The following is a 17911-nucleotide window of genomic DNA, read 5'->3' on the forward strand; positions in this document are numbered from 1 at the left end:
ATATTTATGACATTTACTATTATTTCTAAACTGATTAATGGTTTGAACATTACGTGAATTAAATTTAGCTTTGAGAAAAGGTACAATTGAATGTTATTCCATTGAATTTTAATCTTTAAAATTCAACAAAATGTACCACATCTCCAAATGTGAGTCGCTGAATCCTAGCCGAATTCAATATAGACACATCACGTGATGTCATTTTTGTATTCATATTCGTTTCAAGAAGACAAAATTCAATCCAAAATGTTGTCTTACTTCACCAAACTTGTTTCTTGGGTTATGTCGATAATGTTGGGAGAGTCAGTAGACAGTTCCCCCGAACCAGCAGTCAAGCAGGATATGTCACGTCGGCCATTGCCACCCATCCCAATACAGTCCCAGACGCCTTTCGGCTCATTTCCAATTTCTCCTCCATCTGGTAATCAATTTGTGTTTGGCCGTGGCAGCAATGTTTCGACCGATCAACACATATACGATGAACCGACGTATAATACTGTTTGTGATCATCTACGGCAACAGGCCCCTGCGTTTGGCTTCCGAAAAACCCAGAATGCATGTCCACCCCAAGGGCCCGACGGTCCGTGGCCGAAGGTTTCACCTCAGCCGCGGAATGAATATTCCGATAACCTAGAAAGAGACAAGCTATTCTTGCGTAGGTATGAAGAAATAATCATAGAAAAGGCTTTTCTACGACAACGCATAATGCAATTGCAGCAGTGCATGTTCCATCCACGGATATGCAAAGTGGAAAGCTTTGACCGGAAAGCAATCTCTAAAGCATCACAATCTTCAACATTCACTGTAGTCACGTTCACAATAATAAAAGGTAAAAACCTTGTTGATGAGGAAGATGGTGTTGCTTTGTAAAACAATTTTAGTATAGCAATTAAGGGAAGTATGTACCTAATATTGAAATGATCAATTCGAACTTCAAAGTAAAGCATTTCCATGCACACCTGTATAGTAGGGGAGACCGGGGCTAGTTGGTCCACTTTTTTTCTTTTCAGCACTGTTAATTTACTAACTGGTATTTTCAAAAGCTTTTTTTATATTTATATAGAACATTATTCCTAAAAAAATTTTGCCAGAGAAACTTAATCATTTCAGAATGTATTTTAATTACCAAGAGTAATTTGCATTGAGAACTTGATTGGCCAACTTGCCCCACGTACGGGGCAAGTTGGATGGACGGAGGGGGCAAGTTGCACAGTATTTTGGAGCAGCGTTATTTGCAATTAACCGGCATAAGACCAGCTCCTTGAAATAGAGAAGAAATGTTATTAGACGTAGCTGCCAAGGAGAGCGTTGTTTTGATAATGCCTACGGCGATAATATAATGATGATATAACATAATGATAATATAATATAATGATAATGCTTGGAATGTCGTAGATCGTCATCTTTTTCCCGACCAGACTTAGCATCCAATTGCCACACTCGTTGTTGATATATTTTTTTAGTGGGCCAAAGACTGACCGGTCGGGTGGCTGGAGCTTGTGACTGCAGTGCGGAGGAAGGGAAAGCAGGACGACACCGTGCTCTTTGGCCATGTTCAAATCATTTATAGAAAGATGAGATAAATGGTTGTCTAGGAGCAGCAAAACCTTTCTGTCCTTTGTTGGCCGGCATGTTGGGTGAAGTGCTTTAAGAAAAGGAGAAAATCAGGCTCAGTCATTCAGCCAGATTTGTTGGCTGAGACAGGCGAACCAATCGGAGAAGCATTCAAGAAATGATCCTTGAAATTTTTCCTTTAAAAAACAAATAATTGATAAATTTTATCATGAATTTCAGCAATCGGAATAAATAGTTACCCCTGAAAAACTAAAAAAGGTGAAATGCTATTTCCAAGGGCTGAAACTGCAAGTGCGTGCGTAACAAGTTGTCCTCTTTCTGCGGAAGTAGCCGCTTCAATCTGTTTTCTTCCTTCATTGCCGACTATTCTGGCTGGGCGCTGTTGTTACATCGGTCTCGTCCATGTTCCAGATGTCACCTGGTCCAATCGAATCCCTCACCAAAACACCAACGTAGTTGTCAAAAAACATTTTGACATTGTATTTATTAAAACTGGTCATTCTTGCCAAAGAAGTAGCTTGGGGTTTGCGGATGGACAAAATCAGATGCCTTAAAAAAAAAAAAAAAGAGAACCAGTGTCTGTCGGTGTACACCTATCGCATACAATTTTTATCTCGTACCCTCTATCTCGTACTGGTACGAGATCATCGGTACGAGATTGGAGCCTCCAAGCAGTCGGTACCAGATGATCGGCGTAGAAGGGCAACTACTCTAAACCAACCGCTCGGCATTGCTCCAAGAAGCACAATAAAATCTGAGGGAAGACAGCCCGTCTTACATAAGGGCGCGGGGGGTGAGCGCTGCGCCACTAAGCGGGGTTCGTCCCCAATTGGCACGAGATTGTTGGTACGACATACACCAGTAAGAATGATTCAATTAATAGAATATTTAAGGTTTAGCTCTACGTCCCCTTTTATGAAATTTCATATTGTCTATTGTTTACCTTCTCGTTAAAATTAAAATAGTAAAATGCTGGGTGTTTGTTAACTAGAAAGTGATTTATCAGTTATTCATGAAGATGGCGTTGACGCCTTTGTAGTCTGCTCTATTTATGTCATGACCAGAAAACGTTGAAAACATTCTAAAATAGTAAGTATTTAGTATTAGCTATTGAATGTATTATTATTTGTAATTTTATTCCAATTACACACCCACGCCAGGAATTTTTTCTCTTCACTTTATCGGACCAGTTGCTGCAATTTCTAGTAGCATCTGTCCATAGTCAGCATCTGAATACCCAACCAGAGAGCTTCGGTTTGATCCAGCGAAGCATATTCCATGGTTAGGGGTTCCGTGAATGTAAGAGATGATTTGTCGAACAGCTTTGACATCAGAGAGGTTGTAGCATTCAACAAAACGAGCCACCTGACCCACCGCGAATGATATGTCAGGTCGTGATACAAACGCTAATTAGAGTAGAGCTCCAACAGCTTCTCGGTATGGGAAAGGATTTTCTTCTTCCTTTTTCTCAGTTGGTTTGACTAGGTGGACATTTGGGTCTGCCGGGATTGACTTGGGAGAAAATGATGTCATATGAAATTTTTTCACTATCTGGGAGATATATTCTGGTCGGGAGATATGTAGCTTTTTCTGTTTTCGATCGTGAGCTATAGCGATACCCACATATCGTTGTACGGGGTGGGATCGAAACTGGAATTTCTCACCAAGGACAATTAAGAATCCGTCAATGGCCTGCTACTGATTACTGGCAACAATGACGTCATCTATCCAGGTGGTTAGTCTTTTCTGTTTCGCGTACTCGGGAAAAGAGGCATGGGTCAGCTTCGCTCCTTTGAAAGCCATGATGCTCAATAAAATTGGTAAAGAGGTCTCCCAAGACACGGGATGCTTGTTTGAGTCCGTATATGCACTTGTGGAGATGGCACACCTTGCTTTCTTGGCCTGGGATGATGAATCCTTCAGGTTGCTCAATAAAAATCTCCTCCTCAAGGGGGCCGTAGAGGAAGGCAGTCTTAATATCGATCTGGAGTGCTTCGAGGTCGTCAGCGGCAATAACTGACAAGAGGATCCTTAAGGTGTCATGGGAGACGACAGAGGCATAGGTCTCATTGAAGTCGATCCCGGGGCGTTGGCTGTAGCCTTTAGCCACGAATCGGGCTTTGAAGCGTTGTCGTTCACCATTCCATCCAGGTTTGATGTCAAAAGTCCAGCGTGATTTGATAGGCTTTCGGTCTTTCGGACAGGAGACAATGGACCAGGTCCCATTTTCTATCAACGACTGATACTCCTCCTGAGCCGCTGCCTTCCAGTTCTCGGCAGCCGGACAGTTCATTGCATCTCGGTAGTTGAGTGAAATATAAGAGTTGTCGGTCTCGAATCGGTCAATTGCCAGGCATGCCTTCCACTCTCGGATAGGGACTCGACCTCTGACGGAGCGACGTGGCTGAGGGTGCTGTTCTACGTCGACTTCAGCATGAGCATTAGGCTCGGTGGACTAGTTGGGCTGCACCTCCTCATTCAGATGAACCTGAGGGTCACTATCTAGATGGATGATAGGTCGTTCTTGATCAGTGGTGGTGGTGTCCTTGTTGGTGGCAACCAATGGCTCCTCCTGGACGTGGACGAGGTTCGGTGAGTGAGCTCTCTGTTGGTTGCAGGCAAGGGGGGGCTCCCCTGGTGTACCCACAAGGTGATGATGTTCATGGAACGCAACATCTCGACTGATCTTAATTGTTCTATTTGTCGGATTCCAAAATCTGTAGGCCTTTTGTGTGTGAATGTAGCCAACGAAAATGCAACGAATGCTCTTTGGGTCCAGCTTTCGTCTTTCTGCTTTTGGAATGTGAATGAAAGCGATTGAGCCAAAAACACGCAGGTGCGATAAGTTGGACTTCTTGTTATGCCAGGCTTCAAAAGGGGTTACGGGCGAGACTTTGCTTAAGACGCGGTTGAGTGTGTAGAAGGTAAAGGACGCTGCCTCAGCCCAGAGATACTTTGGAAGTCCACTTTATTTGATTAGATTTACCGCTCCATTAACCACTTCGGTGTCCCAGGGTTCCGATGGGGTCTGAGTGTCGTGAAGACAACTTCGCAGGCCTTCGGTCACTGTTCTGATGCCTCTTTCCGACACTCCATCTTGTTCAGGTGTATGTGGGACACTAGTCTCATGGCGGATGCCTTTGTGGGTCAGCCAGGAGGCAAAGTCGTAGCTGGACCATTCTCCACCGTTGTCCGTCCGGAAGATGCGTACTAGGTTCCCTGTTTCTCCACGGATGACATGGATAAGTTCTTTGAAACAATCCGCAGCTTCAGATTTGGTCTTTATAAATGAGATGAATCGCCATCCTGAGTAGTCATCAATGAATAGGGCAAAGTAGAGGGACCCATTTTATGTTGCCACTTCCATTGGGCCGGAGAGGTCAGAGTGGATCATTTCTCCAGTTTAAGTGGCTCGAGTCCGACCAATAAGAAAAGGTGATTTTTGGTGCTTGCCGAAAGCACAACCGTTGCAGGGTTCTGGTGGGATGGTTTTATTGGCTATTTCCAGACCTTCTACTACATCACTTGACGACATTTTCACGATGGTGTTGTAGTTCAGGTGTGCCAAGCGACGATGCCACGTGGAAATGGCAGGTGAGACAGAGGATGCCAGTGCAAAACTTGTCGGCTCCTCCTTGTATCGAGCTTGAATGGCTAAGAGATATAAATTTCTGCCTACTCGTTCTCCAACTATGATTTTGATGAGTTTCTCGGAGGCAATATGGGCCATGGTGTCGACAAATGTGACATTCCATCCAAGGTCTGTGGCTGCGGCAATAAAAAATAGGTTAATACCTAGCCGTGGCACATATAAGACTTTCTTGATGGTGGCGGGCTTCTTGTCGCCATCTACTTCCGTCCAAATATTGACATCTCCGTAGCCTCTAACTGAACATTTGGTCAAATCAATTCCAGCGACATTCCAGGAGCCATCCGGTACAGTTACAAAATCCATGAGCCAATCCTTCTGATCCGACATGTGTTGTGTCGCTCCAGAATCAGCAAACCAATCACCAGTACTTCGAGTTTCAAGGCAAGAGGTGATAGGAAACGAGCTGGAGTTCTCAATTTCATTGTATTTCTGGAATGTAGCACAACACTGAGCAGTGCATCGGTTTGTCTCCTTTGTTCCGGTCTTGTCCACTTTTCTGACTCAGACCTTTGGGGTGTTGAGAGTGGTTCTTTCCCCTTCCTCTTTCTTTAATTGTTTGAGAATATTGTAGCACGGAGGAATAATGCTGAGACTCAAGTAGCGATTAAGATTGTATTCACTGTCGATGCGCTCACACACACACAGTACTAACAAACAGTTACAACTAGACTGGGGGCGCAGCAAGGGACACACACAAGTATTTATGCACTAACTTAGACAGCAGCTACCGGGAGAAATATCTGCTGACATCACTGCCGGACATCTCGGGTAGAGTTGCGGTCAATAGCCGATACAGGAGCGTCGGACGTGACAATTAGTCCATGCCCACATAGCACCGAGTCATCTTTTAGACATCCCAAGGATGTCCGATTGTCCCTAGTGGGGATGTCCTGTGGATGTCTGTGAGCGTCTTTAGGTAATCTTTAAGACCCCTTCCTTTCGTCCGAATGTCCGGGACTAGTAGTGTCTTCAAGACGTCCATCAAGACAGTTTGACGTCTACCTTCAGTCGTCTTTTTGGTGAATAAAAGACATCCATAGAGAGATTTTTTAACAAGGTAATATCCCGTAGTCGTCTTTAGGACGCCCCAAAGATAGCTAAAGATTTCTACAGGAAAAGAAAATGACATCAGAAAGACAACGTAATGATCTGAAAAAGACTTTTAATGGCATAGGTTATGACGTAATGAGGAGTCGCAAATGATGTTTATAGAAGGAGAAGTCTAGCCCAAAAAGGTCAAATACAAATCATAACATGTCACATAGTTTATTCTCTAACCTGGCAATGTACATCCAAATCAAAACATTGCTGGGCTTGCGGCCTATACAGAATCAATTAAATAAATATGGACATGACATTTTAGGTGCTCAACTTATGTAGAGCTACTGCATTGTGTTTCAGCCTATCGACGGCTTTCCTTATAAACATTTTTGAAATTTGTTCTATACTTGGGATAGGAGTTTTACTAAAGTCCCCAAATTTCACTGCTTCAATAACAGCTGAGAGCAATCTTGAACCTTTTACTGCCAGACCCTTTTCCTTCCCGCTATTAGGTTTAGGGGTTCCACTCCAGGTGTAAGTTTTCATTAGTTCGTTCGTCATTACCTCCCGCCATATTCTTCTGATTGTGTCGTCTACGTTTTTTTCAAAGAATGAACGTAACATTTCCACCTTAATTGAAAAATATGATTTAGAAATAGTTGACTCATTTACGAGGGGTGCACCACACCCTCCTGTGGTGGAAGTTCCACTAAACCACTTTTTGGTGTGGAACCCCATAGCTCATTTACAACATTTTTTGGAACTTACAAGATTGTTTTTAACTTCCGGTTGTAACAGTTCCTCCTCAAAATGTTGGAAATCTTGTTTTGTGTTTAACGGAAGGCTGGCGTGTCTCTGAAAGACTGGATGGAGATTTCCTTCGATATTCTTTTCCACCCTTCCAGCAAATTGTTTCTTTGCAATAATAAGCCGACGCAAATCTCGTTGCTCTGCTATAATGTCAGATAATTCTCTCGACATCACGCGTAAATATCGATTTTAGTCTGTAATAAAAAAAAGTAAAAAAAAATCAAGAATTTAATAATATTTCGGCAAACAAACAACTCAAATTCTTACTCGCAAAATTTTTCAGTACTTTTTTTTCAAAAGACGATCTTTTCTCAGTTAAACCTGAAGATTAAGAATCCATTAATATCATTTATGTGTTTATGAAATATGCGAAGCATTCTTACCCATCAATAGGGTTTTGCGCTTTAAGTTTGGGTGAGTTGTCTCTTGTGAGGTTGAAGGCATTGTCATTAGTGCTTGTGACTGTATCATTCCAAAGTCCTCTCCAGTTTGGCCACGAGAAATCTTGCCTGCGTCGCTCGTCCCTGGCTGCTGTAATGCACGCGTACCACCAAGTGATAGTGTTTTGCTTGGCTCTAAAACTGATTAAAAAAGAATATTGTAAAAGGGGACATTCATTAATGAATAAATTCGAACATAGTTTACCAGACGTTGAGCAATAACGGTATGTGTTCGTTGGTGGCTGTGTTACCGGACCAGCATTGATAATTTGAGATATGTTACTCTCTTCCATACCGGAATCGGAATCTTCGTGAACAGTCGTTTGTAACGAGGATTGTTTCTTGCTTGCTGTTGTTGGTGTTATAGGCTTTGGTACATGTCCAATACCAATACCAGTGTCAATTGTATCGATTTCATCGCCAACTCTCTCGTTAGAAACGATGTTGGAGGCGGGCAAGGGAGGTTTAACCTGCTGGTTTCTTTGTCGTTGAATCTGTATTCTTTTTGATCCTTCCGATCTCAAATTATGCCTCGAGCCACTCAAAAACACTCCTGCTGAATCCGAAGTGTCACACTCATCTTTTCTGTTCACGGCTTGTTGAAATGTATATAATAAAAATAAAAAAATTTATTAGTAGAATACAGCTGCAACATGACAACCAAGAATTACCGTGACTCGAGAGAACTTTCCATTTATACCGTTACCATGCCATCTTCAAAATCTCACACTTCTCTGCCAACTTGAGAATATTCTTTGATGGTAAAGAACACAATCCATCATGATACGAAGTGCTAGGTATGATTTCGTTACCTCCATTCCCTTCTTGTAATTTGACGATTAAGAAGGTAATCATTTTATCGTCAGCAGTCAGAAAATAGAAATATAAACGATAATTTGCACAGAGGAAATGCACTTTAGATCAAAGAGAGCTTAAAAACCAGTTACTATCTCAAATTAAACTAGACTGAAAAAAGGGGGCGTATTTTTTAATGGTTAGGGAATCGAGACTCGCTTTTGTTGCGTCACTTGTTTTTTCCCATCCTGTGGTCCATGATCTTGCAAATGTCGTCTGACATTAGTGGAATTATCAAGTCTTGTATTCTTTTACCAATATATTGATTATTTGTTTGTTATTGACGTGCGTTCGTTAATTGAAACCATAACCAATAGGTACGTATATCAGAAAATTGAGTTTTTTGTATTTTTAATTAAACTGCGTTTAAACTTTTTAACAACCGCAGAGAGGAATGACAGATAGAACTAAAAGAAGGCGAAATCAGAAAAATGCATCATACTTGCAATTTAGATGTGAACAGGACAATTATTCAGATGAAGTGTCTGAATCAGATGTCGAACGTTGTTCGGTTTCCTCTTAGCTTGATGTTATTGAAGTTACTGGTATTGCCCCAGACACACCAGCAGAAACACGAATTCAACAGTTATCAACATTGGAGGTGAAAGCACATTATCTTAAGTACATATTTTTGGGGATATTATACAAATAACTTTGCTTTAAAAAAGGAGCCAATGCTGTCATCGGATGACTATTCTGATCAGGATATACCAGACAGTAGTGGTAGTGATCTTGAAAACTCACCATCTATTTCAGCAGAAGAATCTGATGAAGATGTTCCAACTCTGCAAGATGTTTCTGCTGGTGAACTTGCACTCAGGACACAGTTGGCAACGTGGAAAATTGATAATCACATTGAGTTTTCCAAGTGTGATCAGCTATTGAAAATTCTGCATGCGTACCACCCTTCTCTTCCTCTATCGACAAGAACTCTAGTGAAAACATCAAGAACAGCGGTAACACTGAAAACTATATTCCCCGGTAAATATTACCATTTTGGTATTGCGAAGGGAATTTCGGATACTCTGTTGATAATGCATATTCAAGAATTGTTTGTTAATCCCGTCCCGTTATGTGTTGCTATAGATGGTGTCCATCTTATAAATAGTTCCGGCAGCCAGTTCTGGCCTATTGTCGGCTACTTATCGTTCATTAAAGATTCACCTCCTTTTCCCATCGGGGTTTACCATGGCTTTTCTAAACCCAACTCCTCCAACGCATATTTGTTAGATTTAGTAGAGAAATCGCAACGGCTTATCGAAAGAGGATTCTTTTTCCGCGAAAAACTTTTTTCAGTTCTTATTAAGTCATTCGTTTGCGATGCTCCTGCAAGAGCTATGATTTTGTGCATTAAAAGTCATTCTTCTGAACAATATGGTTGCGCCAGATGCACAGGGTTTGGTAGGTTGATTGGTAACTTGAGAACTAATGAATCCTTCAGAGAAAAGCAATGTATGCCCCATCACCATTGCCGTACAATTTTAGAAAATCTCCATTATCTCGATATGGTTCTCGATGTCCCATTAGATCCAATACACCTACTCGATCTCGGTACCATGAAGAAGATTCTTACTTTCCTTTTTGGAACAGATAGAAAGGGAAGAAATGTGCCACATTTAACTTTACACCACACAATATTCGATCAAATTGATTCCTTTATTACTGTCCATATAAGGCGATTTGTGTCAAGAATTGAATTTGCCCGGCAACCAAGAGCCATAATAGTATGGTAAAATTAAGCCAAATAAGGGGGTCTACCAAAAACAAATTGATAATAGTGATTTTTTTAATGAGCATTATTAATACCAATGTGTTCTTATTCTGTGTAAAACCCGCCCAAGAAAAAATAAAGGGATCATATTAAAAAATGTGTTTAAAAATTAACTTTTTGCTAAATGGTGTCTTTTTATTAAAAATTTTTTATTTTAAAAATACAGGATTAAAGAAAATTGCAAGATTAAGTTATGTTCCAATTTTTGTTTAATTTCAATGTAATTTAGTATTTAAAAAAAATTAAAATCTATTGAAAAATCGGTGAGCAGCCGAAAATTTCTTTGCGCGTTTTAACATTGCGCTTATGGGGAAACGAAAAGTTTAAAAATCTCTACCATTTGTAACCTAAACGACCTAAAAATACAATCTTAGTCTTGTTTAATTCATTGTTTCTTCTACTTCAAGTTTATATTAGTTATTTGAAGGCGGGACCGATTTTTCTGTAAGTTATTCATGTTTTTATAGACCCCCCCAATCGTCAATTTCAGTTTTAGTAACCAACACACCCGCTGGGTACAACTGAAATTGACGATTGGGGGCCAACGTCCGGAAGTAACTGGTACAACTATGGAAAACACGTCTTTTATTCCGGACAACATAGCCCATAGATTCCACCAAATACTTTTCCCTGCTCTTCAACGTTTCAACACCATGCTTACTACTTTTGAAAACCGTCGCCGCTTGGAAGTTCCAAGGTTATCTTTAAAATTTTGTCCTAATAGACGTTTATTTGTTAACGGAATCTTTTAATTCCAGGTGAATCACTTTCAACCCTCCACAGCGATTCATTGAGCGCTATTTTGCAGAATCAAACTTAGCACCAGTATCTTTTCAATTGGAGGAAACGACGTTACTCACCATAGTTATTTCTCTAGTGGTTTGTTGGAACAGCAGAGATTTTGGTGACCTTGACTTGAGAACTAAATTAAGACAAACTAAGATTGATTGATTTGAGGTTTTACTTGCTTTCCCTACAATCATGTTGCAATTTTCATTGGATGCAAAGCGTTTATCGTAATTTTAAAAGACTTGGATTTTCGGTATCTTACAGGACAGATTCAAAAATCAAAGAGTTAGTGCGGGAAGTATTAGCTTTGCCATTCGCCCCATATCAAGAAATTTCAGGTTGTTAAAAAAAACTGAAGTATCGATCAATCCAATTAGTTGATGATTGATCGCATTAAACGAAGAAAAAACCGACGATAATCTTTCACCATTGCCTATTACAGATCTATGAACGTTCTTCGACTACGTCGAGAAGCAGTGGATTACGAGTCGTGTTTGGTCTCCAGAAACTTGGAGCGTCTTTTTTCAAAAAGTGTGGACGAATAATGATGCCGAAGGAGGGCATTATCGAATAAACATGCATGCTCTTAAGATGGCCGATTTGAACCTATCCCACACGGCACCAAGATATCTTTTTTTTGTGAAAAAGATGTAAAGTCTTCAAAAAGATATCAATTTATATCTTTAAGATGTAAACCGCCTGGCTAAAAAAATGGCAATGATAACTATGCAATACATAAGATGTCAATAAGACATCTTTAGCACTATAACTTTTTAGCGTGGCAACTTTGGCTTTAAAAAAGTAGTCTTATATATAGCAATGTTGGGAGTACCTATTGTCAACTTTTTTAAGCCAATGTAAATATATATAAAAGTGGTTTTTCATGTGATATCTTTTTTATATAATTTGAATTTATATAAATAGATGTTCTTTACTGGAAGTACATTTAGTCAACATTTTTTAGCTAAGAAATATATGTATAAAAGTTGTTTTTCATGTGATATCTTTATTAAATAATTTGAATTCATATAAATAAGTGTTCTTTGCTGGAAGCACATTTAGTCAACATTTTTTAGCTAAGAATTAGATGTAAAAACGACATGACGGCCATACTTTTTTACGTTGTCTTTTGGAAAATAGCAGTCACCAGCTGTCACCACATATCTTACATAACTATGGGATAATTTGCATCCGCCATTGTTTGGACTGCTTAATTGGGGAATTAAAGGCTCAATCACGAGGGTACTATATTTCATAAATTTAAAATTGAATTAAAAAATTTGGGTAATTAGCATTTCCTTTTCCCATTTTATTGTCTTTTCAACGGGAAAACCACAAATGATCCATCCAGCAAAACAGAGGTCGGTAATCGCACAGCTTTATAAAGAATGTCATTGATATCATATGCATGTAATTCATTGGAGATGTCTGATACTAAATATTCGCCGATGTGGGATGATGGAAAAGGGTACATGGAATAGCTCTGCTGAGTAACATACAAATGACCAAGTGCAACGATGGTATCACCGACAATCACGAAATTTTTAACTTCAATCACGCTCATATCTGATAAAAAAACGCAACTATCAGCTAGGCTCCGGGATTTAATACTTCCAATACCTTTAATGTTAGCAGTTTTAAACTGGCGTCCAACTAAATTTTGAAAAAGGGGGCCTTCATTGTGGGGTTCAGCGCATTGAAATTTTGGCAAGATAACGCGCTCAGCAGGACGAGATGAAAGCTTGCATTTTTCTTCTTCTACTTGTCGCTTTACAAATTGTTGGAGAGGCTTATCACTTTTGATCAGATATTTTTTCATCTTGCCATAGCAATTTTCAAATCGATAGGGGCTAAAATTTTCAAGAACGCCGAATTTTAATACGTCAGAGAAAATATGAAACAAAGAATGAACATTATATGATACAAAAGATGGATCGTAAAGGACGGCGGATTGCTTTATGAAAAGGGAGAGAAGAGAATTTGCACATGCGTTTTTTTCAATGCAAAATTCCTCACAAGACAATATTTTTACCGCGTAATGCAGTAAAAGAAAGTGATTGAACAATGAACGGGGCAGATAGTTGTGAAATAAGACGACCCCTACATAGTGGAGAATAACCCTGTGTTCTGAAGATTTCCATCTTGGAAGTTCTTTAACGCTACGAGGTTGACGGGCGAATTCTAATCGAGATACAAATGGCCGAACAATTTCAAGATATCTATCAATCTGTTCAACAACCACAGGTGTCAAAGTTACACCTCGAATTCTTTTGCGTGAATCAAGACCGCACAAGATCGTTAACATTTTTTTTGTACACTGAGATCTACAAGATGCATGGGATCTAAAGGAAGAGCTCGGATCATGTCTACATAGTCTAAATTTTCCATTACCGATCGGCAGTGATGGTGATCTACGCAAGATTTATTCCTGAAAGAATCATCGGTTCTTAATTCTCCGAGAATAACGCCTGATCCTACACATCTAGCGCATCCATAACGGTCTGATGAGTGGCTTTTAACGCAAGCTATCATTGCTCGTGCGGGAGCATCACAAACGAAGGCTGCAATTTTCAATTTGTAGCAGTTGCCACGATAACTAAATCCTGTTGTGTACAGATGCTGCGCTTCCTCTATTAATTCTTGTAAAAATCGTTTGAAAATTGGGGTTTAGATCTGCCATGGTAAACACCAATAAAAAAAGGCTCCGAGTCCTTTACAAAAGGTAAATAGCCCACGATTACCCAAAACGTGCTCCCTGAACTTTTCGTTAAAGGAACGCCGTCAATACCAATAAAAATTCCAACAGGGTCATCAAGAATTAAGATTCCCAGGGAAGTCAAGGTAGACAACAACCTTTTTTCGATTCCGAAATGGTAGTATATACCAGGATTGACGGATCTAGTTACTACTTTTAGTCGCGGAGTACCCATCAACGTTTTCGCAGACTTGGGCAATTCTGGGTGGTGTTTTCTAAGAATACCTAGCAACTCTCCGACTTGGAGATGTGGGACATGGAATTTGGTTTTCCAGCCTCTTAAATCGGCTGCAAGGGGATGTTGGTCATCACATACGGGAACACCATCAACAGTCTCAGGACATCTATCGTCGTCAACACTGGCAGTTTCACTACTGTCTTCCAAGGAAGAAACACTGGATGAATCTTCAGGATCCTCTTCACTTGATATGCAAATGTCAGACTCAACAGCATCAACAGTCGAATCAATTTCAGCTATCTACATGAAAAAAAACAGGTCTCTTTTAAATAATGTAACACTCGTACTTTATTACAGTCTAAGATTATTTTAATATATATAAGTTTACTATAAGTTTGTGTATAAGTTTAGTCGACGAACCCTCGTACAATAAATAATCTAATAACTATATTTACTTCAACGCTTTCTGCTGATTGCAACTCCACAGCCACAGATTCTACAGCCTCGTCGTCGCCATCTGATGATTCAAGGTTGGAATCGTACAGCTGATTTAAATATTCAACATAATCACGCCTGCGTCTTCTTTCTTGTCTGGACGTCATAATCAACAATTTAAACTGATAGCTCGGATCGGGGCGAGTGGACTGTACTAGACGGACACTCTGATTTGATTGACCGAAAATATATTTTCGTAAATATCACGACTATCACTAATCCTGAGAAACAATATGTAGAGTTAAACAACAATGAGCAACACAAAATTAAAACACATCAATACCTGTGATGCAACAGGCTTAGGTGCGTAATCACACAATGTGCCACCAAGTGTGGCCGAGCAAATCAAACAATCCTGCCACATGCAAGTGTCAATGAAAATAATCAAGAAAGGCTGGATATCTAGGTGAGAGAGCAATAGAGAATGAGCAAAATGACACAATCAAACAAATTATAAGCTTCACTCACCAACACCAACGCTTTACATCAACATGCACAACAGATGAAGCCAACAGTCTTAGGCAATCATCCCACAACTATATAGTTGAACAAAATACATATATCAGCACAGGAATGCATAATACAAAATGTACAAGAATAATTACCAAGGGATTTCCTCATTAAAACACAAATCAATCATAAAAGTAGGAACTCAGATTCCTGTCAATTATCACAACGAAACGACGGATTGACAGGAGAGGTGAAAAGAATGAGCTAAACAGCAACTCAGACAATCAGCGCCATCTGGCACATATAAAAAAGGTAAAATCTATTGGGTCCTGGATTCCTGGTGTTGACTCCTCTGACTCCTCCAAGAAATCAGCACGAAATAAGGAATTACCATTCCGCGTAATTTGCCACTGACGCATAGTACATATCATGTTTAATTTAATTCTACATAAAGAAAAATTGGAAGGAGTTTGTTCCATTGTGTAATCCATTAATTTTTAATGTCCATTTTAAAGGAAGTATTTTTTTTTGCTACCTAACTGATAATTGAGCGCGTTTTCACTGATATGTGTTGCAACGCTGTATTTTTTTAAAAGTTAGGGTAACCAAATTTTTCAGTAGTAAATTTTCTTTGTGAAGCTTGGTAATCTTTTTCTCCTCGTGCAAAAGGATAGGTAGCCATAAGTTAATACTAGCACACTAGTACCGTAAAGACCCTTTTTTATCAAAAATGGTCTTTTTTGTTGTAAAAATTGTGGAAGATGACGAAATAGTTGTAGTGCCAGTGCATTGGTTCATGTTTAGCGAAAATAAATGTGCTTTGCCGATTAAAGACGCTGCACAACGTGCCGAGAGGGAGGAAGTCTTCAACCTGAGATGGCCACGCTATGACGCCAAAGTAATTTCTTCGCATGGTACGTTATAGTGTCTATTATTTGTTATTTTCTTCACCAGTTACTCATTATTAATAATCATTATAATCTCGCTCTATAAATGTAGATTCCTACAAAGATGCGGTTAGCCGCTCAGAATCAATACTAAATGGTAGCGCTGATACGGAGGTCTCCGATTCCGTCAAAACATTTCAGGCACAGGAAAAGTCAAAAACTAGACCGAGAAGAGCTACTGTTAAGAAGGCAATCGTGGAAGATCCGTTATACACCGGAAGCGACGAGGATCGGCTCAATCATATTTCTGCCAAGGATGGTGTTGAGGATTTAGCTGCACTGTGGAGTACCCCATCGCCTTCAACTTCAAAGCGTGCTGTTCAGCCAGTGTCGTTCAGTAAGCCTAAGCTACATATTATATCTTATATATCTTACACATCATGCTAAATATTTTGCCTGCTATCTTATTAATTTTGTATTATTTGATTATCCAGCAAATCCTGTCTCCTCAACGAAAAATCGTGTGGATCCTGCCGAAGTGAATAGGGGCAATTCACCGCAGTCTGATGATGAGTCAATAATAAGGAGCAATGCAGTTCTGCCGGAGCCCCGGACAGAAGAGGTTTCGCTGGATGCAAGCAGCAGCGGAAAGAGAAAAGAAAGAGGAGAAAAAAATGACAGTACCGACATTGAGGAAGACAGCTTCGAAGAAAAAGAAGACTCCTGCATTGAACCAAGCTCAAAAACCCGGAAAATTATCGACGACAATACTTTTAAAACGAAAGTGCTGACAAAATTGTCCAGTAAGTGCTCTAATCGTTTTCTAATTGTCGACTAATTACGAATTCTTTTGATTAACATTCTCGCTTTTGTACCGTTAGATTTATTTGCTTTAACAAAAGGTATGGGCCGAGATATCCAAGACATTAAATCTGATAACCGGGATATGCGAAGTCAATTAAAAAAGAACTTTCAAGCTAAAGTAGATGTTTCAGACAAGTCACACCCTGTCTTCACACTCAGCCAAAAATACTCCTTTCCACTGAAGAATTTGGAGGATTTCAAAAAGTTTGATGATTCGCTTGTGGATAGTGTTGTTAGTACAGATCAGGTGGGTCTAAAATATATTATTTCCTTTTTTCATATACGTTTTCTAAATTCAAACTTTTTTTTAGATCCGCGTTATCCGATCATTGGGAGGCAATGATCTAGGTGCAGTTTTAAGAACGGCGTGGCGTTACTTCATGACTGACGAACTACTAAGTCAGTTATCATGGAAAGGGCAGCATAAATCGACTAGCAAAAAACCGAAGGACATGCCAGGATTGGAAAGCTACCGACTCCCTTCGGTTATTTACAGTAAATATTTATTTATGATGTATTTCATGATCCATTAATCATACTTTCCCGTAACTTATGTTATTTACTATTTTTCAGATGCTATTAAAGAAGAAGGAGGACTTTATTCCAACGTATCTTTGACAGAGCTCAACAAACTCAGCGCGGAATTTGTAACGAAGGCTGGTACCCGCTTGGCGGCTAAGAAGAAAAAAGTTGTTGATTAAGATTTCTTAATTGTTGTAACCGCTCTGACAAAAATAATACATGATATGTATCATCAATCACATGTGTGCAATTGTTTATATTCTTTTTAGTTGAAGTTATAATTTATATCTGTATAGACACCAAACATAAAGCCATCTTTTAGATAACTATATGTTATATCAGAGCCATCTTTTAAATAACTTTATGTTATATAAACTACATAACCTAAGATATATAATTTATGTAACTAAGATAACTTAAAGATAACATTTTGCTAAAATTTTTACATTAAAGCTATCATTTTTAATACTTAAATATGTATATCGGTCAAAAATTAGCTGGAAAAAGATGTACTTTTTTACATCTTTTTTATGTAGTTTGTCCGGACATTTTGGAGCACAATAGACTGACTTTAAGATATAAGCAAGTCATCTAAAATATAAACTTTCTTTTTACAACTTTACATCTTTTTCACAAAAAAAAAGATATCTTGGTGCCGTGTGGGATATAATGTAATTGAACTTCTCTTCAAAGAAACTCAGATGAATTTGATTGATAAAAGATTGCTATTACAGGATAAAGATGTCAGGAGTCAGAACAAAGTGTATTTGAGGACCAATGAGAGGATTAAAGATATTTGGGAGAAATATCAACACACCAAGGAATAT

The 17911-nt window shown here is 39.3% G+C and overlaps 3 protein-coding genes and 1 pseudogene across 3 annotated transcripts; 1 reads left to right on the forward strand and 3 right to left on the reverse strand.

The window, feature by feature from the left end:
- Positions 1 to 6444: 6444 nt before the first annotated feature.
- LOC123469990 lies at positions 6445 to 7266 on the reverse strand. Its single transcript, XM_045169419.1, has 2 exons — positions 7037 to 7266; positions 6445 to 6898 (listed from the first exon to the last, which is right to left on the reverse strand). The coding sequence occupies exons 1-2, from the start codon at positions 7247 to 7249 to the stop codon at positions 6587 to 6589; spliced, it is 525 nt and encodes a 174-aa protein (XP_045025354.1). The 5' UTR covers positions 7250 to 7266; the 3' UTR covers positions 6445 to 6586.
- An 80-nt stretch (positions 7267 to 7346) lies between these two features.
- On the reverse strand, positions 7347 to 8126 carry LOC123469839 (the record flags this gene model as incomplete). Its single annotated transcript, XM_045169185.1, has 2 exons — positions 7347 to 7399; positions 7462 to 8126. Coding segments are annotated over 2 exons (675 nt in total), but the record flags the coding sequence as incomplete, so codon positions are not given.
- A 5477-nt stretch (positions 8127 to 13603) lies between these two features.
- LOC116916230 lies at positions 13604 to 15158 on the reverse strand (annotated as a pseudogene).
- A 229-nt stretch (positions 15159 to 15387) lies between these two features.
- LOC116916229 lies at positions 15388 to 17307 on the forward strand. The gene is made up of 6 exons (XM_045169315.1): positions 15388 to 15725; positions 15811 to 16095; positions 16193 to 16501; positions 16580 to 16809; positions 16874 to 17057; positions 17136 to 17307. The coding sequence occupies exons 1-6, from the start codon at positions 15542 to 15544 to the stop codon at positions 17261 to 17263; spliced, it is 1320 nt and encodes a 439-aa protein (XP_045025250.1). The 5' UTR covers positions 15388 to 15541; the 3' UTR covers positions 17264 to 17307.
- Positions 17308 to 17911: the final 604 nt, after the last annotated feature.

The sequence above is a fragment of the Daphnia magna genome, linkage group LG2, assembly GCF_020631705.1.
Source record: "Daphnia magna isolate NIES linkage group LG2, ASM2063170v1.1, whole genome shotgun sequence".
In the NCBI taxonomy this organism is placed as follows: domain Eukaryota; kingdom Metazoa; phylum Arthropoda; class Branchiopoda; order Diplostraca; family Daphniidae; genus Daphnia; species Daphnia magna.

Excerpts from the sequence above, each read along its gene's own strand:
- LOC123469990 (XM_045169419.1), bottom strand. The coding sequence starts at position 7,249 with ATGTCGAGAGAATTATCTGACATTATAGCAGAGCAACGAGATTTGCGT. Across the intron at positions 6,899-7,036 it reads CGGAAGTTAAAAACAATCTT|GTGGAAATGTTACGTTCATT; the intron begins GTAAGTTCCAAA and ends TTTTCAATTAAG.
- LOC116916229 (XM_045169315.1), top strand. The coding sequence starts at position 15,542 with ATGGTCTTTTTTGTTGTAAAAATTGTGGAAGATGACGAAATAGTTGTA. Across the intron at positions 15,726-15,810 it reads CAAAGTAATTTCTTCGCATG|ATTCCTACAAAGATGCGGTT; the intron begins GTACGTTATAGT and ends CTATAAATGTAG. Across the intron at positions 16,096-16,192 it reads TGTTCAGCCAGTGTCGTTCA|CAAATCCTGTCTCCTCAACG; the intron begins GTAAGCCTAAGC and ends TTGATTATCCAG.